This window comes from Pongo abelii, chromosome 13 (genome assembly GCF_028885655.2).
Source record: "Pongo abelii isolate AG06213 chromosome 13, NHGRI_mPonAbe1-v2.0_pri, whole genome shotgun sequence".
Classification (NCBI taxonomy): Eukaryota; Metazoa; Chordata; class Mammalia; order Primates; family Hominidae; genus Pongo; species Pongo abelii.
This window is the reverse complement of record NC_071998.2, coordinates 59,574,595-59,599,919: the sequence shown is the minus strand read 5'-3', so window position 1 is coordinate 59,599,919 and position 25,325 is coordinate 59,574,595. Positions and strand designations below refer to the sequence as shown.

The 25,325-nt window shown below is 43.0% G+C and overlaps 1 protein-coding gene across 9 annotated transcripts in view; it reads right to left on the bottom strand.

Annotated features, from left to right (window-relative positions):
• The window catches only part of TJP2 (tight junction protein 2), a 187,437-nt gene that overhangs the window by 59,152 nt on the left and 102,960 nt on the right, over positions 1 to 25,325 (bottom strand). Inside the window, exon 1 of one of the 9 annotated variants that reach the window (XM_002819848.6) lies at positions 19,960 to 20,335. The exons of 6 other annotated variants lie outside the window; for them this stretch is intronic. In XM_002819848.6, the coding sequence (XP_002819894.4) occupies positions 19,960 to 20,019 (60 nt within the window). In that variant the 5' untranslated portion in view covers positions 20,020 to 20,335. Of the gene's footprint in view, positions 1 to 19,959; positions 20,336 to 25,325 lie in introns of those variants that run through there. 2 more of the 9 variants (XM_002819845.5, XM_054520011.2) reach the window with 2 other exon arrangements.

Below are 25,325 nucleotides of genomic sequence, written 5' to 3'. Positions count from 1 at the left end.
TTAACTATGGATCAAAGGGCATTTTTAAGCCTCTTCATGTGTAATGACCTATAACTTTCAGCAATTTACAGTGCTGCAACCATGAGCAGAATGCCAGGTATTAAGAAAAAAATAGTACTTATTTTCAAAAACAGTGAAATTCATTTTTATACTTTAAGAATCCTTTTGGTAATCTCTAAAATTTTTCCTAGGAAGGAAAAATAAAAACGCTGTGGGAGCACAGACAAAGACTGTGAATTCCTTATAGAGGCACATGACAAAACTTAGTAAACTGATACTTTGAAAATACTGATTTAACCAGCTGTAAGAGACACAATAATTTTATTTTAAACCGTTAATCTATGGACAAGACTAAAAATCTTACAATTTATGGTTTCAACTGCATAAGTATGTTACATATTTAAAATACGATAAACATGATAACTGAATGTGTTCTTGCATGGTATACTTAGCACAATGACCAATGCCCACTGCACCTAATGGAAATCAACAGACAAAAACAAACAATTGCTCCCTCATACTGGAACATACTCCATCCAAGCAGGGGGCAGCAAAGACAAGAGACAGGGAGGGGAAAGGTGAGGTTTCCTGTATCAAATGTGGAGCCAAAGCCAAGCTACTAAAAATAATGAAAATGCAAATCAACAAGCCTTCCTAATTCTTTTGACTTAATAAAACAGAGCAGATGAAATTGAAGCAAGTTATAAAGAAAAAAAGTTCAGGTGTTTGAAATAGCCTTGTTTCTAAACTTAGAAAAGACCTCATTTTTCTATCTTGTATGCCATTATCATATAAACTGAGTGAAACTGACAGTCTGCATCTTTATCCCATTGGTGACACGGGAAACTTCAGATATGGGCTGACATTTTTTTTTTAATTCTGAATTAAACGTTATTAAGCTCCTCTCAAAAAGTCCGTACTTGCCTAGAAACAAAAATTACTGGCAGAAATTATATGTGATTTAAAAGCATAAAAAGGCACCCAATTTTCCTTTTTGTAGAATTTGTAGTAATAGGAAATCATCGAAGGCCACTGCCTGATAACAGATGTATTATCCACTAGGTGGTGCAGTCATGCAGAAATAAAAAAGGAGAGACAGCCGGTTCCCAACGAATTGAAAATTTCAAAACATAATTTAGATGAAATTAGAAATAGACTTTAAAAATTACAATAAAAGCCAGGCACGGTGGCTCATGCCTGTAATCTCAGCACTTTGGGAGGCCAAGGTGGGTGAATCGTCTGAGCTCAAGAGTTCAAGACCAGCCTGGGCAACATGGTGAAGCCCTATCTCTACTAAAAATACAAAAATTAGCCAGGCGTGGTGGCGCATGCCTGTAGTGCCAGCTACTCAGGAGATTGAGGTGGGAGGACAGCTTGAGCCCAGGAGGCTCAAGTGAGCTGAGTCTGTGCCACTGGACACTAGCCTGGGTGACAGAGTGAGACCACATCTCAAAAAAAAAAAAAAAAAAAGTGAGAGAGAAGTAAGAAAGGAAGACCCTGGCACTGATCACACCTGCAGTGATGGCTCTCTCAGAGTCACTGAGGCCAAGGGAACCATCCAAGGACTTAGCACCAATCAAGATCCCCTTGTCACTGTGAGGAATGAATAAAGCAACCCATAATGTCTACACCAGGTCCCAAAGCCACTGCTGCAGCACATTACTGAGGAGTAGGTAAGAAACTGGCATTAGGGTATGCAACAGAAATGTTTACTAAACATTCTGAGAAACGGACGTACACACCAGAATAAGAACATATTGAAGGAAGAAACTGCACTATCAAGAAATGTTTATCTGAAGGAGAGCAACAAACCACTACCAAAAACTGTCCACTGAAAGAAAATCCAAGGAAGAACTTCTACGGCATTTGCCAAGATGAATTAGGCTTTTGCTTCCTCTTGGGGCCTGGAGACCAAGAGACAGACAATGTCAAACACACCAAGCTTTCTCCGACTGCTCCAGTTTATAAGTAGTTCAAGTTCCTGGTATGCACTAGCCAGCTGTATGATCTCTAGGTTCTCTGAGCATCCGGTGAATAACACTCATCTTACAGGGTTCTTGGTGAGGATCAAGTGAGAATTTAATATGAAAGTTTTTGTTTTTTTTTTTGATATAAGTTCTTGCTATGTTGCCCAGGCTGGTCTCAAATTTCTGGGCTGGAGCAATCCTCCTGCCTCAGCCTCCCAAGCAGCTGGAATTACAGGCATGTGCCACCATGCCCAGCTTTATGTAGAGGTTGCTATAAACTGTAAAGTACCACTCAAATGAGGGGTGTTTCTAATATTAATATAAGCCCCACTGTAGCAAGGGCAATCAACAGTGGTATAAGCTTAATATAAGATTTAAAACATATGGCTGGGCATGGTGGCTCACGCCTGTAATCCCAGCACTTTCGGAGACAGAGGCAGGTGGATCACCTGAGGTTAGGAGTTCAAGACCAACCTGGCCAACAAGGCAAAACCCTGCCTCTACTAAAAATACAAAAATTAGCCAGGCGTGGTGGCACATGCCTATAATCCCAGGTAGTCAGGAGACTGAGGCAGGAAAATCGCTTGAACCTGTGAGTTGGAGGTTGCAATGAGCTGAGATCATGCCACTGCACTCCAGCCTGGTCAACAGAGTGAGATTCTGTCTCAAAAAAAATAAAATAAAATAAAAATGAACTGCATTCAGTCACTGAACATTTAGTCTCTATTGTACATCAAACTTTGAAAACAAAGACCTGTCAACATAGGACACAGTCTCCACCCTCAAAATGATGTTGGTTTTTAGGACACAGAAAGGCCTGGAAACAGCTAATGGACCTGGAGTAACAATGACTGATATATACAAAGCCTTTCTGAACCTTCTAAGCCAATGGAACCTCACAAAATTTCTCCACTGCTTTTCATTTCTCCAAGCCTTTGAACCTTCACCAGCACTTTATTGTTACTCTGAAGTTTCCTCTGACAGGAAATAACAAACTGTTTGGAACTGAAATAGTCAACAACTCAGAAACACAACAGTACGTGTTGCAAAGTTGAAATCCTGCAATCCAGAGAAATAGGAACATCCGAAACATCAAAAACACAGAAATGTTTGAAGATAGAAAGACATTTCAGTTTTATAGCCTTTCTACATCCTAAAAACAAAATATGCTTTTATTGACCACCACCTAACACGGAGGAAATCTGCATTTGCAACTTCTCAAGTGGCCCTTGTTATCAGGTCACCTTACTACACTGAAACCAGAAGCAAACCTGCCTGTCAGAGATCAGATCCAACCATTTTTCCTTTTTGCTTTTCCAAGCTACGAGTGACTGCAGACAGGGGCGTCTCATGCAGCCAGCATCTTCCCACAAGTCAGCATCCTGATCTACTATTCCCAGATTGCAGAACAGGAGACAAATCAAGCCAACACCCTGCTTCCGGGAGGTCTGAGGCAGGAGCCAGGAAACATTTTCTCAAAGGGCCTGACAATAAATATTTTAGGCTTTCCACTACAAGAGGCAAAATCAAGGAGATCATATAGATACTTATATAACCATTTAAAATGCAAGAACTGTTCTTAGCTAGCAGGCAGAAAAAAACAACAAACAGGCAGCTGGCTGTATGTAGCTTGCTAACCACCAGACTCAATTTATGCAAAAGTTAGTAACAGAAGACTGATGTGTAGGGGCCATGGGTCCTTACCTGCGAGGGGCTCACATGGGTGCTGGTACAGGCACACACACGTCTCAATTCCTGGTTTCTTTTGCCTCATTTTTCATTTCTATCCTCAACAAACTTTAGGTCTGTCCTTAGCATCAAGTACACTATTTGGGGATAAACTTGTTTTGAGTGTTTTTATTGGATTATTTATTTCCTTGTATTTGTTTAATTAATAAGAGGTAAGTTCTTAGTGAGTACATAATCCAAAAGTTAGGTCAGCTCAAAGTCAACTATGCTTGGTAGCAACTTCTCTGGTTACATTTTTACCTAAACTAAAATCTGAACTTGTTCACAGTTTCCAATCACATACTGCAGGGGAAGCTGACCTAAGGTCAAAATCTTGCTTCAGATAATCTTCAAAGAAGAAGATTAACTATGTCAGTATTACCAACACATGTATTGGGCAAGACACTGTGTAGAAGAATTGTGTTGGACACAGAGAAGTAAAAACCATGGCTCCTGATCTCAAGCTAGGATGCAATTTATTTATGTACCCTCAGAAAAAGACAGTGAGGGAGGTGGCACCCACAACTCAAAGCAAACTGCTATAGGAGAAGTTTGTTTGTTTGTTTGAGACAGAGTCTCGCTCTGTCGCCCAGGCTGGAGTGCAGTGGCGCCATCTCGGCTCACTGCAAACTCCACCTCCCGGGTTCACGCCACTCGCCTGCCTCAGCCTCCCGAGTAGCTGGGACTACAGGTGCCCGCCACCGCATCCAGCTAATTTCTTTTTGTATTTTTAGTAGAGACGGGGTTTCACCATGTTAGCCAGGAAGGTCTTGATCTCCTGACCTCATGATCCGCCCACCTAGGCCTCCCAAAGTGCTGAGATTACAGGCATGAGCCACCGTACCTGGCCCAGGAGAAGTTTTTTAATGTGAGGGGATAGGCATTGGAAGTTTCCCTTGCTCACCATCAAGTCCAATTTAGAACGTAGTCAGAACCATATATCCACTGTTTGTCACAACTGAGTTAGAACCAAAAATCAACTTTCCTTTTTCTTTGTCTTTTTTTTTTTTAAACTTTCTTAAACTTTAAAAAAAAAAAAAAAAAAGGTGGCATCTCCACTGTGGTGCCCAGGCTGGACTGCAGTGGCTATTCCTATTCGCAGGACAATCAGAACTCACTGTAGCCTCCAACTCCTGGGCTCAGGCGATCCTCCTGCCTGCCTCAGTCTCCAAGTAGTTGGGACCACAGGCATATGCCACCACACTCAGAAAGAATCTCAGTGAATCTGAAAATGTTACTAACATTTTAAATAGTAACACAACCTTAGACTGCCCACAGAAACTCGACTAACCTATCAATTCTGGGTCCTGAGGAAAGACAGTGAGGAAGAAAAATAAGCACCCTTCCCAGGGTTCAGTGGAAAAACAGGAAACAAGCAAAATTTGTATGTGGAGACTTTCTAAGTCTTTCTACCCCTTGGGCTGATTGCTCTGGTTATCAGTGTCCTCCTCCTCCACCCTGTCCGGAGGCCAACATCTCAGCAGTATCTGCTCCATCACCAGAATGTTCTGGCTTCAAAATTCCCTATCTTCATCCCCAATCAAAATTATCTCTTTAATAATGTGTATGGTGTCAGTTAGATAGTAGAAGAAAGCTGACTAGTCTACTCCACATTAAAGTGTGGCTGTCTGATAGCCTAAAACCTCTTGGAGGTATTTGATGTTTTAGGAGATGTACTTTGACCCCAAGGAAACTTGCAATGGAATTCCAATCCTCAAGGCAAGCTCCCAAACACAGCATATCTAAGTTGTTCTTTCCAATTCTATAACCCAGGAGTTTGTAACCATAAGTTTTTCCTGATATTAATGATAGTTTTTGAGTGAAGGAGTTGATGGGACAACACAGCCATTTCTAACTAGAGGCTATGGACTTGAAGAAAGAATACTCTCACATGATAAGACATATTCTTAATATTTCTATAATAAAGTTGTGGTTTTAGCTAGCTGTATACGTAATCGCTTAATACCCCCCTATAAGGCTGTGTCTTAGAGGCAACTTAAGAGTCTTTGGGGTCTCATACAGTACTGAACACACAGAAGTCTCTGATGAATGAAGACATCTCTTGACGACATTGATATGTTACTTTTACTCAAGATTCTCTGGGGATACAAATATGTCTATGCACTTTCAGAGATGATGTTTAAACTCCTAATAATCAACACAGGGCCTTGAGCTTCTCCTATTCTCTTGCCACTGTGATTCTAAAAAGCAGAGACTGGTGGAATTGACAGAATCTACAGGTTTCAAATTAGTCAAATGGACCTTGGCTCAAATCCCCTCCCTGTCACACAAGCCGTGTGACACTGGGCAATTTACTTAATGTTTCTGAGCCTCCGTTTCCCACCTATAAAATAGGGTTAACATTTACCTCTAGTTGATTGGGAAAAGTCAGTGAGATCTACACCAAGGGCCTACCACTATATCAGCCCTGTGATCTCCTTCCCCAGCTTTGCTAGAGAAAAGCTAACCAAATGTGGTCTTACAGCAAAACAAACCACACCTTACTTTGTCTCCTGGGCTCTGTCATGGTTAGGCATTCAACAGATCAGAAGTTCCACTTAACACATGGGAACTGAGCTGGAGTGAGCCAGCCCCCAACACACCCCATAATATTTGTAGAACTCAAGAACACATTCTCAGAGCAGTTCTATAAGCTCCACTAATGCATATTTTGGACTTCTCAGTCCAATAATACAAAACCACAGGTTCAAAAGATCTCCATATTTCCTGCAAAGTGCTTTTTTCAGGAGGCAAGGAATACTCTAAGAAAGGGGAGAGAATACACACCCAGTGTGATAAACGTGTGCTTATCACATTCCAGTCTTTTGAGACTCACCTTCTCCCTTCTCTTCCTTTCACCTTCCCCTATTTACTGAGCAGCTACTCTACATTCATGCCTACCTAGGAATGCAAAGAACCAGCCCTGCTCTCAAGAGCTCACAATCAACACCCCCTAATGTTAAAACTGACCACCCATCCAACAAGAGGTGGAATCCAGGCCAGTGGGTTTAGACCCTCACTGAAAACACACTGATCTTCTGAAAGAATAAACACATGCACTGAAGCCTGTATCTAATTGAGGACATTTTTTACAGTTCACTGTTTCCCAGCATTCTTTTTGATTATGCTCGTCTCAATCAAAAAGCTTATGTTGCTTATGTTGCTGAAAGATAAAGGACTATCCATGTAGCAGACTACACTAACATAGTCAGTATATCTCAAATTGGAACAGATGAAAGAGACAGAGAAACAGAAATGACAGGATCCCAGTTTCTACAACACTTAAATATAAAGCCAGCCGACTAAGTCTGGTAACCGTCTGGAGTGGTATGTTACAGCTGTTTTTTCAGGACAGTTCGTTGCTGTGATATAATCCAATCAGGTCAACATTTATATTTAATCATCCAATCGCACTCAAAGACAATTCAGAACAACAATGCAATTGTTACTTGGAGCTTACTACTAAGCCAAATGAGATGTTTTTCCCCCACATAGACATGTGTATGTTCCTTCTGTTCTATTAATAGGCGAGAGATATTCTTTCAGGCCGTGCATGCTGACTGCAAATATTCTTTCTGTGGTAATAAAAAGGAGCAAAACATTGCCAATTTATGTTTCCTGGAAAAGTACATCACAAACATGATACTTAGAAGTTTAGCAATGCCTGAACTAATTTTATTTTTAGCCCAGTCCTGTTTCCCCACATTTCTCAGCAGAAACGCCCACAGAGAAATTTATCTTTAAAAACCAGGTGACTAACAAATTCCTGATTGTGGGGAGGTTCCAGGGACTAAGGAGGAAACTGATGGAATTTCAGCTGCCTCTCTTAACTTTCCCTAACTTTTGTGGAATATTAGTTCACTTGACAATTTATTTCTAAAAAATATTGTCAAATCAAAATAAAGGCTGTACTTTATAAAAATACACAAAGCAACACCACGGGTCCCTTCCTCCAGCTGTAACACTACTAGCTGAAATATTTATAGATATTTGGGTCAGAAATACGTATATTGATTTAAAACCAAGCATTTTTGCCAAAAGGAGTGAATTAGGTCAATGCCCATAAGAAGCTCCCCTCTGGCTCTATTTTCCAGTCTCCAAACAGTGAAGCCCTTTGTGCATTGTATATCAGCCACTGTAAACTGTTTGGACATCCATTGTTAGCCCTGGCTGACTAAAAGTCTGGAGAAAAAGAGATAAAACCAAATTCTGTCAATATATTTCTAGCACATTCATTTACTAAGCAAGCTTTACAAACAGCCAGCTCACTTGAACCGCTAAACCAGTGGCTGAAATAGTCACTGGTTATACTTATCTTTCCACTTCGAATATTTGCTTTCCTTATCACTTCAAATTTCTCTGCAAGGAGCCTTCAGAAGTAGTACTACAGAAGTAAGCCTAAAACGTTAATCAATACATCTTGACCACTCCGTTTCTAGCAAATTACCTTAGGGCAGTAATAGCAGGGTCCCTGGAAAGTAAAATAGGTCTGGGTTATAGGAAAAAGTATTTGAAGGAGGAAAAAATTCACATTCTAAAGTTAAGAAAAACTCGGTTCTTTCCACGTGTGACATCATTACAGACAGGCTGTTGCCAACATTGATTCAAGATTATTAAATATCTTAAAAGCACTACATTGGCCGGGCACGGCGGCTCATGCCTGTAATCCCAGCACTTTCGGAGGCCAAGGCAGATGGATCATGAGGTCAGTAGATCGAGGCCATCCTGGCTAACACGGTGAAACCCCATCTCTACTAAAAAATACAAAAAATTAGCCAGGCGTAAGCGAGACTCCGTCTCAGAAAAAAAAAAAAAAAAAAAAAAAAAAAAAGCACTACATTATAGCTCATGTTTCATAAAATAAGCTCATAATAGGACAGACACTTCTGCCAACTGTTTTGGTAGACTACAGTGTTCCCTCCGCGAGAGATTTGAGGTACAAAATATGATAAAAATCTTCCATCTCATTTATGAAAAGACAAAGGAAGCTAAAGACAGGGAAAAAAGTAACCCCATCTATCAGCCAGATTTATATATTATCTTTTATTTTATTACTAATAAAGTGGAATGACTTTGAAAAGAAAACACTCATTAGGTTCCATAAAATTATACATTAAAGCAGCAGCTCTTAGAATTAAGTCACCTTTCAGCTCTACATTAACTTACAGGCTTGAAAACTAATTTCTCAAGCTTTTAGAAAAGTACCTAGAATCACAGAGCAATAGATGCAGAATCTGGAAGGCCCTTCCAGAAAAACAACACCTTATGTGGCAGGGAGCTCTTACAGTGGCATCCACGTGACTATAAAGTGAAAAGAATGAACATGCGTTACAGAAATCAGTCTGGGCCGGACACGGTGGCTCACGCCTATAATCCCAGCACTTTGGGAGGCCAAGGCAGGCAGATCACCTGAGGCCAGGAGTTCGAGACCAGCCTGGCCAACATGGTGAAACCCTGCCTCTACTAAAAATACACAAATTAGCCGGGTGTGGTGGCACCCGCCTGTAATCCCAGCTACTTGGGAGGCTGAGGCAGGAGAATTGCTTGAACCCAGGAGGCAGAGCTTGCAGTGAGCTGAGATTGCGCCACTGCATTCCAGCCTGGGCAACAGAGCAAGACTCTGTCTCAAAAAAAAAAAAAAAAGAAATCAGTCTGGTGCCCAAGCGTGGTGACTCACGCCTATAATCCTAGCACTTCCAGAGGCCGAGGTAGGAGGATCGCTTGAGCCCAGGAGTTCAAAGCCCGCCTGGGCAACACAGACAGACCTCATCTCTACAAAAGAGTTAAAAATTAGCCAGGTGTGGTGGCGCATGCCTGTGGTTCCAGCTAATCGAGAGGCTGAGGTGAGAGGATCACTTGAGCCAGGGAAGTCGAGGCTGCAGTGAGCTGTGACAGCACCACTGCACTCCAGCCTGGGTGACAGAGCAAGCCCGTCTCAAAAAAAAAAGAGAGAGAGAGAGAAATCAGTCTGAACTGCAGCAGCAGTTCTTGAGGAATAATGATGAAAATAATAAATTATAACCACTACCATTTACTGAGCACCTCAAAGCAACCCCAGGTGGCATCTATGCCATTTCTTCTTTGCTGGCACTGAGTTTCTGTTTCTACCAGAGATCCCCCAACTCTCTTGCCAACAGGGTTCTACCAGCGAGGTACACGTGTTTGAGATCTGGAAGGATGAAGGAAAGCAGAAGCCGTTTGTTTTTCTTCTTCCTACAGACAGCAGCAGTAGCAGGCAAAAGTTGGATTCCTCAGACATGAGCTTTACAGCATGTCCAGATTCCCTGCCCTTTCACCAGCCTCAAGGCTGGAGAGGCTGAGAAGGTGGAAGGTCAAGACCTTCTGGGTCTGCTCTGGGTGGCAGCAGCTTTCTAACTTTTTTTGCGGCAAATCAGAAAGCCAGCGGTGGGCTTCCATTTTTTGCGCATCTCGCCTTTTCTTTGTTCTGAAGGCAACTAATACTCTGTATTGAATCCCCTTCTACTTGAAATAGCTAGAATGACATGTCTTCTTGACTGAACCATGACTGATAGGGTAGGCCCATTTTACAGCTGAGAAAACCGAACATGAGAAAAAGGTAAATTGCTCAAGGTCAAGCAAGCAAGTGGCAGAACAAAAGAATTCACACCCAGGTTTATCTGACTTCAGAAGTAAAGAATCAAAGTTAAACATCCATAACCTGGCTGGGCGTGGTGGCTCACGCTTATAATCCCAGCATTTTGGGAGGCCAAGGTGGGCAGACTGCTTGAACTCAGGAGTTGAAGAGAAACCTGTCTCTACTAAAAATACAAAAATTAGCTAGGTGTAGTGGCGCATGCCTGTAATCCCAGCTACTTGGGAGGCTGAGGCAGGAGAATCATTTGAACCTGGGAGGCACAGGTTGCAATGAGCTGAGATCACGCCACTGCACTCCAGCCTGGGTGACAGAGTGAGACTGTCTCAAAAAGCATTTTTTTAATTTAAAATAAGTTTTTTTAAAAATCCCTAACCTATGGTCCTAGGAATTCACACAAGAGAAACGGGTGCACATGTCCACAAGGCAATGTGTAGGTGCTTTTCATGGCAGCTTTATTCATAATAGGAAAAACACTGAAAATGACCCAAATACCTATCAACAGAAGAGATAAGCCAAATGTGACAGATGCATATAAATGGAATATGACTCAGCGGCAAAAAAGAACTACTGAATCTCACGCAACAAATATGGATGAATTTCACAGAGGTTAGGTTGAGTGAAAGATGGCAGACATAAAATGTTGATTTTATTTATACATGGGTCCTCTCCCAAGTTCAAGCAAAAGTGTTCCACGGTGAGAGAAGTCAGAAGGGAAGTTCCCTTTTAGGTAGCTGTGGTAATCATTGGAAAAGTGGCAAGAGAGAACTTTCCAGAGCAATGGAAAATTCTGGTTTTTAATCTAGGTGGTAATTATGCAGGTGAATACATTCATGTAAAAATTCATCCACCTCTGGAACTAGAGAGTGATGATGATGTTTACAAAATACTGTGAGTGTATTAAATGCCATTGAATTTTATACTTTAAAATGGTTAAAATGGTACACTTATTGTTATGTGTACTTTACCACAATAAATAAAATTCATTGACCAGGCACAGTGGCTCACGCCTGTAATTCCAGCACTTTGGGAGGCTGAGGCAGGCGGGTCACCCAAGATCAGGAGTTCAAGACCAGCCCGACCAACATGGAGAAACCTTGTCTCTACTAAAAAAAAAAAAAAAAAAAAAAAAAAAAAAAAAAAAATTAGGCAGCCATGGTGGCATGCACCTGTAGTCCCAGCTACTCAGGAGGCTGAGGCTGGAGAATCGCTTGAACCCGGAGGGCGCAGGTTGTGGTGAGCCGAGATGGCACCACTGCACTTCAGCCTGGGCAACAAGAGTGAAACTCCATCTCAAAAAAAAAAAAAAATTCATCAAGCTCTCTACTTGAGATTTGTGTGTGTGTGTGTATATACATATATATACACACATATAATATATATAACGTCAATGAAATTGGTAATACAGAAAAAACTTCATTATCAAGAAATAGACTTGTAACAGAGGACATGCCACTGCTTCTACAGGAAAACTTTCTTCATGGAAACATATCAGGCAAATTTTTTTAGCTCTAAGTCTGGCAAATTGAGTCTACCTTTTCTGCCTCTTCCAGATCCTTCACTGCCCAAAGTCATCTGCCAAACTATGCACTTAAATAGTATAAGTAGACTAAATATTTCTCCCAGACCTTTGATTAAAATTCAATTTAGGCTCAAAATGAACTTGGGGCCTCTTCCTTTCAATGTGTCGCAAACTTGGGGCCTCTTCATTTCAATGTGTTGCCACTTGCCCTTGTTTTTAGTCTTTAACAATAACACCAGAAGGAAACGCACAAATGTTTCCAGTTCCATTTCTGGAAAATTTCAGTGAGTGTCTAAGATGCCACAATCTCTCTCCCCTCTTAAAACTCACCCAGACACTAAACAGACCGGCCCAAGGAAAGCAAAGTGCTCTGCCTGAGGTAAGGTTGAAAAACTCCAACATGCCTGAAGTTATGCTGAAACTCAGATGACAGCAGTGATTTTACACCAGTGAACAATGTGTTTTTTTGCAGTAGTGACCAGTAGGCTCATCTTCAACACATTTGTGAAGAACAAATAAGAAAGGGCTCCCAGCTGCAGGCCTGTCCCTCCTTCCAAGCGTATGTCACAGGCAATGAGGCCCGGGAAGAAGTCCATGGGGGTGGAGAGGAAGAGGAAGAGAAAGAAGGATTCTCAAGAAGCTCTGCAAGATGGTTGCAGTTGCCGGCTTAGGCTGCAAAGTAAGGAAGCGAATCCAGCACATGCGGTGCTGGTACATAATTTAAGCTGCAACTGAATAATAGATCTTTCCATCACTTCATGAGCGAAACAACTACCAGCCACTCTTGGGCTCTGTTTGTCTTTTAAAAAATGCTTTTCAGAGAGAAAAAAACAAAAGGAAGAAAGAAAGCAAACAAACACAAACGTAGTTTAAGGAGCACAAAAACATTTTAAGATGATAAGAACCAATAGAAATAATTTAGAATGTTCTCTAGGCTTTATACTCAAACTTCAAAACCCTCAGAATCTTAAGCACAAAAGACTTTGAGACGATCAACTGTAACTACTCATTTTCTGATAAAGAAACTGAGAACTAGGCCAGGCACGGTGGCTCATGCCTGTAATCCCAGCACTTCGGGAGGCCAAGGCAGGTGGATCACGAGGTCAGGAGTTCAACACCAGCCTGGCCAACATGGTGAAACCCCGTCTCTACTAAAGATACAAACAATTAGCAAGGCATGGTGGCGCATGCCTGTAATCCCAGCTACTTGGGAGGCTGAGGCAGGAGAATCGCTTGAACCTGGGAGGCAGATGTTGCAGTGAGCTGAGATCGGGCCATTGCACTCCAGCCTCAGCGACAGGGCTAGACTCCATCTCGAAAAAAAAAAAGAGAGAGAAATTGAAAACTAGAGTCACAAGACAGCAAAAGCCACCCAGCTAATCAGTGGTGCAGCTGATGCTGCTTCCACGCCGTTACAAAAATGGTCTGGATGAAATTCTGTAATTTTTTTTGGACAAAATTTTCTGGATGAAATTCGCAATTCTAACAAACGATCATCTACTCACCATATAAATGTCAGGAATCCACTGTCCTAATTTCTCAATTAGTCTCTTATTCCTACTAGCTTATACAACAAGCCTGCCCCAAATCAAGTCAGTCCAATGTTTAGTGGATGTGTTGGTGCTCTGTTAGCTTCTGGGGTTACCAAGATGACTCAGACCAGGGAGGGGCTCATGGCTGATGGGAAGTGATAAGGGCTAGAATAAATACTAGCATGTGCATCCTCACCAATCACAGGCAAGAACACAACTGATTCAGCCAGACTGCAGAAGGGTAAGGGAGAAACCAGCCTGCTAAAACTGAGCTCACCAGGAAGTTCCTTCCAAATGATTCATTCCTTTCAAAAACAGAAATGTTTAGTTTTGCTAATTAATTCCCTCAAATAATTTCATCTGCTTTGCCATATATACCTAGGAACCGTCTTCCAAGGACTGAGAGTGGAATGATTGTCTCTCGAAGCCCACATTACTTACTCCTCCTGTTCCCATTGTAGAGCTCCACCCAGGGTCTCAGGTGTGCTTGGCTTTAGAAGGCATCAAAGAAACACAACCTAGAACTCGGAACACTTCCTTTAATACTCTGAAAACAAATGACTCTCAACAAATGGAAAAAATGGCTCCAAGTGGAACATTATTTTCCCCTCAAAAGAACCTAGAAGGTCCTTGAAGCTACATGTCCTGGAAGAGTTCATTAATTCCTACTGATGACTAGAAAGCACTGTCTTCTCTGTTTACCTTCAACTCAAGTGACAAAATCCAAAGTATCTGCAATGTTCTCGCATCTCCATCAAAGCTTTTAATACGATGGCAAAGGCATAACTGGATTTTAGTCACGTTCTGTTCATTACAGTCATAACTGTTACCTACCAGTAAGAATAACTATTCTAATAACTGTCTCCCACAATGGGTTACAAACATTCCCTCCAAATGCCTGACTTGTCACTAACTCGTGTGTTTAGTCCCATAGTTATATAGGGTATCTATAATATAGGGCATACTATAAAGTTTCCAAAGATACCATGTTTTCTCTGTGAACATAATACATATATTTAATACGGCTGATTAAAGTCTACAATAGAAATAATAATTACCACACTAATTAATTCTGAAGTCCATGTTCACATACACATATACGTAAAATTTAGTAAACATGTGTACTCAAGAATGTGACATAAGATCTTTGCCATGATTAAAGGTATGATTTGAAATCTTTTGGTCAGCCTAACTTCCTAAACACAAATATTTGATTCATGGAAGATCCATTAAGAAATTCACTTTCAGCCAGGCGCAGTGGCTCACACCTCTAATCCCAGCACTTTGGGAGGCCGAGGCGGGTGGACCTTGAGGTCAGGAGATCAAGACCATCCTGGCTAACACAGTGAAACCCCGGCTCTACTAAAAATACAAAAAATTAGCCAGGCGTGGTGGCAGGCGCCTGTAGTCCCAGCTACTCGGGAGGCTGAGGCAGGAGAATGGCGTGAACCCGGGAGGTGGAGCTTGCAGTGAGCCAAGATTGCGCCACTGCACTCCAGCCTGGGCGACAGAGCGAGACTCCATCTCAAAAAAAAAAAAAAGGAAAAGAAATCTACTTTCACCACCACTGCTGTTACTGCACCCCCATACAGTAACTGTAGGAAGAGAAACAAAATAGAAACCAAAACCACTGATATTCGAATTGAGCTAAAAGGTAAAATAAACATGCATTATAACAAAATGTATCTGACTATGGTCTACAATATGCAATGGTGTGTAAATGGTTAAGGAAAGCTACATTAGGTTGTTCAGGTTAAAAAACTTGATTTAACTTTAACCATCTGGCAGAGGCACTAAACAAATATTTGTGCTGATTTTAAATGACTAAAGTACAAGTTACTAATTGAAAGCTTAGGATTTCTCATAAATGGTGTGAACACACACATCACTAGAGAGTCTACTGAAACAGTATTTTCTCTTCTCCTTGATTCATTCGCTTGCCATGAGCATGCATCTCTCTAGGTCAAAATAGGGATACTTGTTTTCTACCTCAAGGCTTCCTGTTCCTAAGAAAATCCTTGTTAAAGCCTATTTTACAGACCAATACAAGCTTCATATTAAAAAAAATAAGAAGAAAAAAAGAAAAAAACAACTCATCCAGTTGGCATTCTTCTGAAAGACTTCGAGAAATTAAATGCATTTACAGGTGAGGCTGTTTGGCTGTCCACATTCTTCGGCAATGAATCATGAGCAAGAGACACTTGATAATAGAGTGCTGTCCTTCATCAGTGCCAAAATACTTCCTCCCCTATCACTCTATCATATCAAAAATGTCATACCAACAGACCTTTGAAAACTGCAGAATGGCTTGTGGAAGCAGAGGAAGGAATGAGAATTGGGCCAGACATTAAAACAAACAGCTAGCTCTACAAATACACTGTCTGCAACCACATCTAAGAGATCTGAGTGGATAAGAGCAGGATGCACACGCTTAAGACACGCTTAAGACAAATTCAACTTTCCTGGCTATTCTGGGCCATTCTGTGTTTGACTTTCTTGAAGGCATGGTCGAGGTATACCAGGCTCTCTATAAGTAAGCACTACACTCATATTTTAAGCAGTATTATGCACACCTCAGATGTCAAGGGCTAGCTTTACCATTTTTGCCTTAGCCTCACATTACTCATTCCCAGAGTTGATAATTTTTCTTAAAGCAAACTCACTGCTTTACTTAATATTTATTTTTGCCTCATTCTAAGCAATCTATCCATGAAATAAATGGATGTGGTAGCTGGTTTTCTGTTTTTATTCCTAACATATAATATTCATGCATCATAACTGAAAAATAGAATATTTATCTCTCTGCACCACCTGTAAGTCTGTCTGTATACCAGACTTTGGAAAGCACTGTTTTGGGGATAGCATAAAAGGTAGAGAAAATGCTTTATTAAATGATTAGGTATTTTGGGGGTATGACAGTCCTTACTCTGTCTCCTCTGAGAGCTCACAGGTTATCTAGGATGATGAAGCTTTGGTTGTTTAATGGCCAGCTGGATGATAGAGACACGAATCCCTTTAAAAAACAGAATGGAACCGTCACTGTTATGGGTAGCCATTGCCCCAGCTTGCGCAGGTCTTCTGGGGCTCTAGCTGTCAGTCACCCAGTTCTAACAAGTGCTTTTCCTAATCAGATGGAAAAACTGGAAGCAGACACTCTCCAACTTGGAACTCTGCCTCTCACACTACAATGTATGCAGCATACTAGCTCAACTGCTTTCCTAGATACCATCCAAAATTAAAACTAGTGGCCGGGCACGGTGGCTCACTTCTGTAATCCCAGCTACTTCGAAGGCTGAAACAGGAGAACCGCTTGAACCCAGGAGGCAGAGGTTGCAGTGAGCCAAGACCTCGCCACCACACTCCAGCCTGGGCAACAGAGCAGGACTCCATCTCCAAAAAAAAACAAAAACAAAAATAAAATTAAAACTAGCTATTGCAATACTGCATATTGGATTTCTATGCCTGAATTTTTTTTCCCATTGCTATCACATAGTCTTTTCAAAAAAGTTTAATAGTAATACCAACTTAGACCCTCCCAAATTCACTTTCTATATGGGCATCTACTAAAAAGGCTGATTGCAAAAGTTCCTATGAGGATGAAATAGGCCCTAAATAGTTTTTTAAACCTTAACAAAGTTCACATAACCATTGATTTGTTTAACCCACTAAATGGGTGTTAAATCTAACCTCTGAGTCTATGTTTCTGACCCTAACCCTTGGATTTAGGATCAAGACACAAACTCAGTAAAACACCAGAGAAAACTGTTCTGCTTCCCTCCACTCCCATCTGGGGCAATCTCACCCTCAGACACTACCATATACCAAATCACCTTCTCTGGAAAATCAAGGCTGGTTGGTCCAACAACTGTTGGGCCCCTGATTACTACTTAGAGTCAAATCAATGAGGCATGTTATTGGGAATCAGCTCTCAACCTAGATAAATTCATCTGTAGCCACAACTGCTTAATGGGATTCGTTCTAGAGATGAGGCAAGGAATTCCCTGGTGGCTCACATTGTTGGTAGAATATGTTGAAAGTTTCAGCAGTGATTGTGAACCCTTCTACTGCTTCACCCCGCCCCCACCACACCCCACACTTCATGCCTCTCCCCAACCAAGTCTGCATGACTTTTTAAATTACTATTTATATTACCACACATATTATTATACACAGGACTAAAGTTGCCCCGCCTAGTTTCAAGAACTTGTGTCTCATAAAAAGATAACCTTCTTAAGGAGAGAAAACCTTGCTAACCTCAAAATCTCCCTTGCCTTCAGCAGTATGCAGAAAGTTCTCACACTTGTCCTGAAGAGAAATGGTTGGCTGTGAACTTTTGTCAGTGTACAAAGAACTAGATCAAAAGTTAAATGTAGGCAGAAGTCATTGCAAATGCAATTCCCCCGGGGGTGATGTAAAAATTCATTGGTCTTCAGCCTATGAATGCCTCAAAAATAGTTATGGGGTGGGATGTTTACTGGGAAACTGGTTCGCTTCTTTTGTAGGGAAAGTCAAGTCATTTAATACATGAGGGATTTCTATGACTTCTCCTCACCCAAAGCTTCGTTATGGCCTTCAAGGCCTTTCAACAGAGTGTGAACAACAACTCTTTCAGTTTTTTCCTGGACACCTACCTGGCACCTCCTACTTGTATCTTTAGATCTCACCTCCTTTATCAACCCAGGACCCAGCACTTAAGAGTTTTCAGCACCCATTTGGTTCATATTACTAGCTACCATTTACTTAGCATCCACCACATGCCTTGTACTCTACGTCATTTCATTCAGACCTCACTCAGCCCGGTGAGGTGGGAGCATTACTGGCCCCATTTTCTATAATGGCTTGCTCGGTGAGGTATCTGTTCAAATGCCCTTTATTCCCAGCAAGAATCCCTGAAGGGAATGCATATAGGACCAATCCCACTCTTTGCTAAATTTCTGTATTGCAGAGTGTCCATCGGCATCATACATTCCCTCGCTCAGTCTCAGGAATCCCGACAGAGACTGCAGAGTAAAGTCTAACAGTTTCAAGTCCACTAGACTCCTAAATGCAGAAATTGAATCTTGTTCATCTTTGTATCCCCCCCAGTGACTGGCAGGAGTAGCGCCTCATTCAGTATTATAATAGCTGGATGGTACTGAAAAAGTTACAGCAGCATTTCAGGGGGGGGAAAGTTCCCCTTCATCAATCTGTAGAAGTAGCTCTGAAAAGAACTAAAGTGGCCCCACTGCAGAAGTAGCTCTGAAAAACCACAAGAAACACCTCAAAAGCCACCGCTGCTTTAGTAAAGCACCTCCGCTTCTGCCATCTGCCCACAGTGAGGAAGCTCCAGTACCCTGTCCATATTTCTAAATGGCACTCATCGGATTCTTAATGACTTGCAGGCTTTCCCAACGGGACTGTGTGACAGAGCCGTGGCACGCTCTTGCCCATCTGCGTAATCCCCACACTGAAGTGGAGTTGTTCATGAAAACTTACCGAATAATCAAATTTCACTCTCTCAAGCAGGATATGCAGTGGTACTTTGCTACAAATACATTTACCACTACGAATTTCTCACTTCAAGCGATCTCCTGCCCAGGTGTGCGCTCTCAGAAAATTACATCTCTTTCTGAATTCTGCTGGCAAGTCCGAAGAGGACCGTCAGCACACCCAGCACAGACCACCTGGGGAGCTGAAGAAAACGGCCTCCCTCCTCCCCGCTGGGATTCCCCGGGCTGAGAGCGGGAGTGAGGAGCGCAAGGCAGTTTCTATCATGGGATGACTCTCCGCTGGGAACTTCAGGGAAACCACAACCATCATTACTCAGGCCAGACAGCTGCCAGAAAAGCAGCCTAGCCTAAGAACTGAAGCTGAACTAGAGGTACGAAGCTGTATTCCATTACTAAGCGCGGGAGCACTCACTCCCAAGTTTGTCCACATTTCAAGAATGTTAAAACTCTGTGGTAGAAACCCCTGATTACTTAAACTACCGTCTAAAAGCAGAAACTTGACAAATGAAGACATAAAATAAAAGGAACTGGTGACAGGTAGCATAGTTCCAGAATACAAAGCATTCATCACACTCTTTTATGGGTCCTTCCAAATCTCCATCCCCATTCCCTACTGGAGAAAAAAAAAAAACAAAACTTTTACTTATATTACAGATGCAGCTGATTGACAAGGAAAAGGGATTCGGCTCTGTGATGAGTTTTCAGTTTCTCTCACATACACAAGCCTGTAACTGCATCAATACCGAGTGTGGTTTGAAATAGAGAAGGAAAACACAAAGATATGCAAGCGACACAACAGACACGAGATGCCTCCAAGCCAGCAGAAATCCAGGACACCGGGTTCAAGACAGTGTCCCCTACTCGCGCCTTAATCTCCAGCCCAAGTGACTTCCGAGTAAAGGTTCCAGGAGCCCCGGAGGCCATGAGCCATCAGCCCGGACGGTGAAACCTACCCGTCCCCTGCGTCCCACGTCCGGGTGGGAGAATCCCAGCTTCGTACGGCACATCGGGGAACAACTTCAGAGCAGCACGCGAGCAGAGCCCCCAGCGCTCCCACACTCACGCTCACGACCCTCCTCCCAACCGCGCGGCGCAAGGAGGCACTTACTCGGAGCCAACCTGACAGCTCCCGCCGGGGCGGAAACCCGCGGTCTCCTCGCACCGGCATCTCGGACGCAGGTCCCGCGTAGGCGCGCAGCTCCGGGCCCCGCTTCTGCTCCTGCTCCTACTCCTACTCCTCCTGGGCACCACTGGACAGTGCTCTGACCCGCAGCCCCAGCCGCCGGGGTGCCGACCCGCGGGGACCCACGCCTTTGTCCCTCCTCCCGCGGCGGCAGCGGCGTCGGCCCGCCCCCGACCCGAGCGTTGCGCCTCCGCGCCGGCCGCCTGGCCCGGGAAACTCTCAAATTGGCCGCTACCACCCACGAGCCTGCCGGGGAACGGCCGGCGCCGCGCCTCCGAGGCTCCCGCGGCGAACCGCGTCACGCGCGACTCCTGGCCAGAGGCGGGAGGCGGCGGCAGGAGAAGCCCAAGGCCCGAGCGGCCCGCAGCCCCCACGCCTGCACCCCTCCACCCCCGCCAGCCCGATGGTTCGCTCCGCGGCGTGCACTGGGGCAAGCAGGTCCCGCTCCCAGCGCGCGCGCTCTGGGAAGCGCTGCAAGTTTGGAGACCTGGAGTGAGCTCCGGGCGCTGCTGGCCCGACTGTCCGCGGTGTTTCCCCGGTGAGGTCGCGGGGGCATCCTGTAGGAAGACTTTTCGGCGAGGTTCGCAGGGCCTCACACAGGCAACTTCAGTTCTCCTACGAAGAGTCTAACTGGGAAAACCTCAAAGTTTTAGGTCCTGTCTAGAGGCCTGCCCGGCCAACCAACACATACACGGCCTTGTACCCCACATTTCTCAGCCCAACAACTGCCTACCCGAATTCCGAGAGTATAAGATGTTCGTATTAAATATTAAAACAGGACTTTTCAGGACAATATATTCCATGTTATCTCTTTGGCACATTTCCAACAACTCCAATAAAGAGATTGAAACTCCTCTCCCATCATCAGCTTATAAAAGGTTGCCGGTAGGTCACAAGTGCTTATCTGACAGGATTCATCTAATGCAACTCAGTGTGCTTATTCGTTTCGAAGTCCTCCATGTGCAAAGAATTGTGCAGTGAAGTAAGTGTCTTTAAGAGCATATAAATTAATTTGGAGAATCCAAACAGGTACCGATTAAAGATATAACCTTGGGTTTGAAATCTTAAAAAACCATCTTGTAAAAGAATAGTTTTGCCTGCCCTGCTTTTCCCTTAATTGGAAAGCAAAACTCGACCTAGGCTCACAAGTAGAAGGTAAAAGGTGTGGTCTGCCCCAGAGGAGATGCAGATGCTGGGCTCTCTCCCTGAAAAGTTGCTTCACTTCCTGCCTGATCAAAACAAGTCTAGCAGTTTCGTGGAAAAACAAGTCCAGTAGATGCCTCTCCAGAAGTGTTATGCTTCTGGCCTCCTTTGGAGTAACTAAGTTCACGCTTCTGGATAAAAAGCACTGTGAGTAACGTTTCCCACTTTGCCTCCAGTCTCCAGACTTAGACATTTTGGTTGTATTCCTGATGTAAGGCGTTGCTCTCCTGATCTAAGCACCTATTTATAAAATGTTTCCCAAATCTGGCGAGGCACGGTGGCTCATGCCTGTAATCCCAGCACTTTGGGAGGGCAAGGCGGGAGAATCACTTGAGCCCACGAGTTTGAGACCAGTCTGGGCAACATAGTGAGACCCCATCTCTATTTTTTAAAAATTGTTTTAATCAAAAAAAGGAAAAAATAAAATAAAATATTTCCCAAATTAGGTGGTGCTAATAAAAATGATAGCACCTGAGAGGTGGCCACACCTTAGTGATGTGAGCTTAGAGCCCCTAACATTTAAATAATCCAGAATGTGGCAGTTACATCTACTGAATGATTTCCTTTTTTCTCTCTAGAGCGGCACTGTTCAATAAGATGACCACTTGCCACCAGTGAGTGTTTACATTTACATGTAGATTAACTAAAATTAGAGGAAATGACAAATTCAGTTCCTCAGTCACACTTGTCTCATTTCAAGGGCTCAGAAGCCACGTGGCTAATAGCTGCCCTATTGGACAGTGCAAATATAGAATATTTCCATCACTGCAGAAAGTTCTGTTGGACTGCACTACTCGAAATGATGAAATATTTATAGACAGAAACTCCATTCTTCTGGCACAACACCTGACAGATGATAAGCATTCAGTAAATGGTTGTTAGAAACATGGTTCAGTTGATATACTGGCTTTTTTGCTGGTGGCAGTGTAAATCAATACAACTCTTTGGAGAAGCAATTTATTAGTCATCTTCTTCACATGTGGGTTTGCACATTTTAACCCCACTCCTAGAATGTGTTTGTCCAAAGAACTTCTACTCGGCAGGGCATGGTGGCTCATGCCTGTAATCCCAGCACTTTGGGAGGCCGAGGCGGACAGATTGCGAGGTCAAGAAATCAAGACCATCTTGGCCAACATGGTGAGACCCCGTCTCTACTAAAAATAACAAAAATTAGCTGGGCGTGGTGGCGCACGCCTGTAGTCCCAGCTATTCAGGAGGCTGAGGCAGGAGAATCGCTTGAACCCAGGAGGCGGAGGTTACAGTGAGACAAGATTGCACCACTGCACTCCAGCCTGGTGACAGAGCGAGATTCCGTCTCAAAAAAAAAAAAAAAAAAAAAATCTTCTACTCAACAGGTACTTACTGAACACCTCTGTCAACTCCTTGATAAAATACTCAGGATACTGCCTTAGGAAACTCAGTCTATTGCAGTAGACGATCAACAAGTAATGATAAACTGTGTAAGTACTGAGATTCCTGGCAGGCTCAGAGTTGTCTAGCAGGAGAGAGTTAGGGAAGGCTTTCCAGAGATGGGGTTGCTTATGCATTCTAAAGGAGATGTCGGAATGAGTTTTTAAGACACAAAGAAGAAAAAAAGCCTTCCAGATAAGGGGAACAAATAACACAGAGAGAAGGAAGGAAGGAAGAGACAGCAGGCTTACTCTTGAGGTGCCAGGAGATGAAGTTGCCCAGGCAAGTATAAAGATGGATTTGACAGTTTGTGGGGACAGGGGTTGGGGGGAGGAGAATGTTAGTGAGAATGACAAGACCAGCAAAAAATGCATTTTTGTGGGAATGCAGGTGAGAGATGACGTGGCTATGAAGTTAGGCAGTGTTAGACAAAAGGGAGCCAGATTCTAGAGAAACTAAGGAAGTAGATCAGCAGGTTGGATGACTGCCTGACTAGATATGGGGAGACGCGAGAGGGAAGTGAGCCTACGCTGACTCTCAGGTTTCTGGCTTACTTAAAGGAGATGACGGTGGCTTTTATCAAAACAGAACACAGGAGTGGGAGCAGATCTTGGGAGGAGCTTGAAGAAGGATGATGAGTTTAGTTACAGACTGATTTTCAAGTGCTAAGGGTCATCCAGGTGAAGATGTTCAATAATTTAACAAATATGTATCAAGTGTCTCCTATGTGCTAGGCACTGATGAGTATTTGAGTAGAGAGTTTTGGGAGTGATTTGGGTATCATCAATGTATCATAAAGGCTGAAGTCTTGGGAGGGGACAATCCCACATTCAGAGACGTGATGTAGATTAAGCCAAGAGAGGACTAAGGACAGGACTCATCTCTGGGAATGCCAATATTTAGGGGGCAGACTTGAGTCGCCGGAACAGAAACCAAAGAGGAGCTGCCAGAAAGGAAAGAAAACGCCTCTGGAGGAGAGTGTCCAAAAAGCCAAGGAAAGAACAAACTTCAGGAAAGAGGGAGAGGCCAACAACATGGAATTTCGAGGAGGTCAATTAAGGTAAGAACTGATGATGTTCATTAAGTGGAGGACCACTGCTTATCTTGGCCAGAGCTGTTTCAATGGAAAGATAGGACTGGAGGTTAGATTACAGTGGATGACTAGGTGTGAGGCAGCACTTCGCTATATGCCTATATCTAATAATGAACAATGGAAACCACCAATGTCCAATGATGGTGGACTGGGCTATTAAATTACAGTAAATCAACATAATTGGCATAGCAGACCATCATTTAAAATTGTAATAAGGAAGTCTATACAACGAGAATGATAATGCTATAATTATCAACAAAAAAACACAAATTACATCTAATGTATGATGATAATGATAAAATTATAAAAAAAAGAACTGGAAAGTATGCAAAAAAATGACTTCATGAAAAGACAGGCTTGTGCATATATTTTTCTTTTTAAATTTAGTTATTGTTTGTGCAATGGACAGTTTTTTTCAACACTTTTCAGCGTATATTACAATATATAAGGTCTCTGAAATAGGTTGGTCAGCTGGGTGCAGGGGCTCATGCTTGTAATCCCAGCACTTTGGGAGGCTAGATGGGAGGATTGCTTGAGCCTAGGGATTTGAGTCCAGCCTGGACAACATAGTGAGACTCTGTCTCTACAAAAAATAATAATAAAATAAAATTGCCTGGGCATGGTAGCATGTGCTTGTAGTCCCAGCTACTCGAGGACTGAGGGGAGAGGATTGCTTGAGCCCAGGAGTTTGAGGCTGCAGTAAGCTATGACTGCACTGCTACACTGCAGCCTAGGTGACAGAGAGAGAGACACTGTCTCAAAAAATAAGAAATAAGTTGGTCAGAAGACCTTAATGAGATAAACTAAATGCCTTTTAGTCATATTTTCTCAAGAATGTGGAGATTCTTGAGAAACACATATGTGTGTGTGTATATATATATGTATATATCTGCGATATGGTTATAAAGTATCATCAACTGGGAGCAAAGAAAACTAACATTGAAAAATTTACAGGTTCAGCCGGGCACGGTGGCTCACACCTGTAATCCCAGCACTTTGGGAGGCCGAGGCGGGTGGATCAACTGAGATCAGGAGTTCTAGACCATCCTGACTAACATGGTGAAACCCCGTCTCTACTAAAAATACAAAAAAAAATAGCTAGGTGTGGTAGCAGGCGCCTGTAGTCCCAGCTACTTGGGAGACTGAGGCAGGAGAATCACTTGAACTCGGGAGGTGGAGGTTTCAGTAAGCCGAGATCACGCCACTGCACTCCAGCCTGGGCGACAAAAGTGAAACTCCGTCCCCCCGCCCCCCCCAAAAAAAGAAAAGTTTATAGGTTCACCAAAAAATTTAGTTAACGTGTACACTGTAAAGTAGACTGGAATCGTAACTCTCCTTTAACAAACCTTTCTTGAATGCCTACCATATACCCTGGGGGAGCTATAGAGAAGATAATGACAATTTATAAAAGGGAGCCTGCTCACAGTGTGTTGAAGACAAAGATATGTAAACACATTGCTTGTCAGGAGAATTGCTTAACTGCAGAGGTGACTAAAGTGCTGAGGCAGCAGCTAAAACTCCGCCAGAAGCTAAAACTCCGCCAGAAAAAACCTGATGTTTTTTCAGTAAAGGCCTTGTGTCCTCC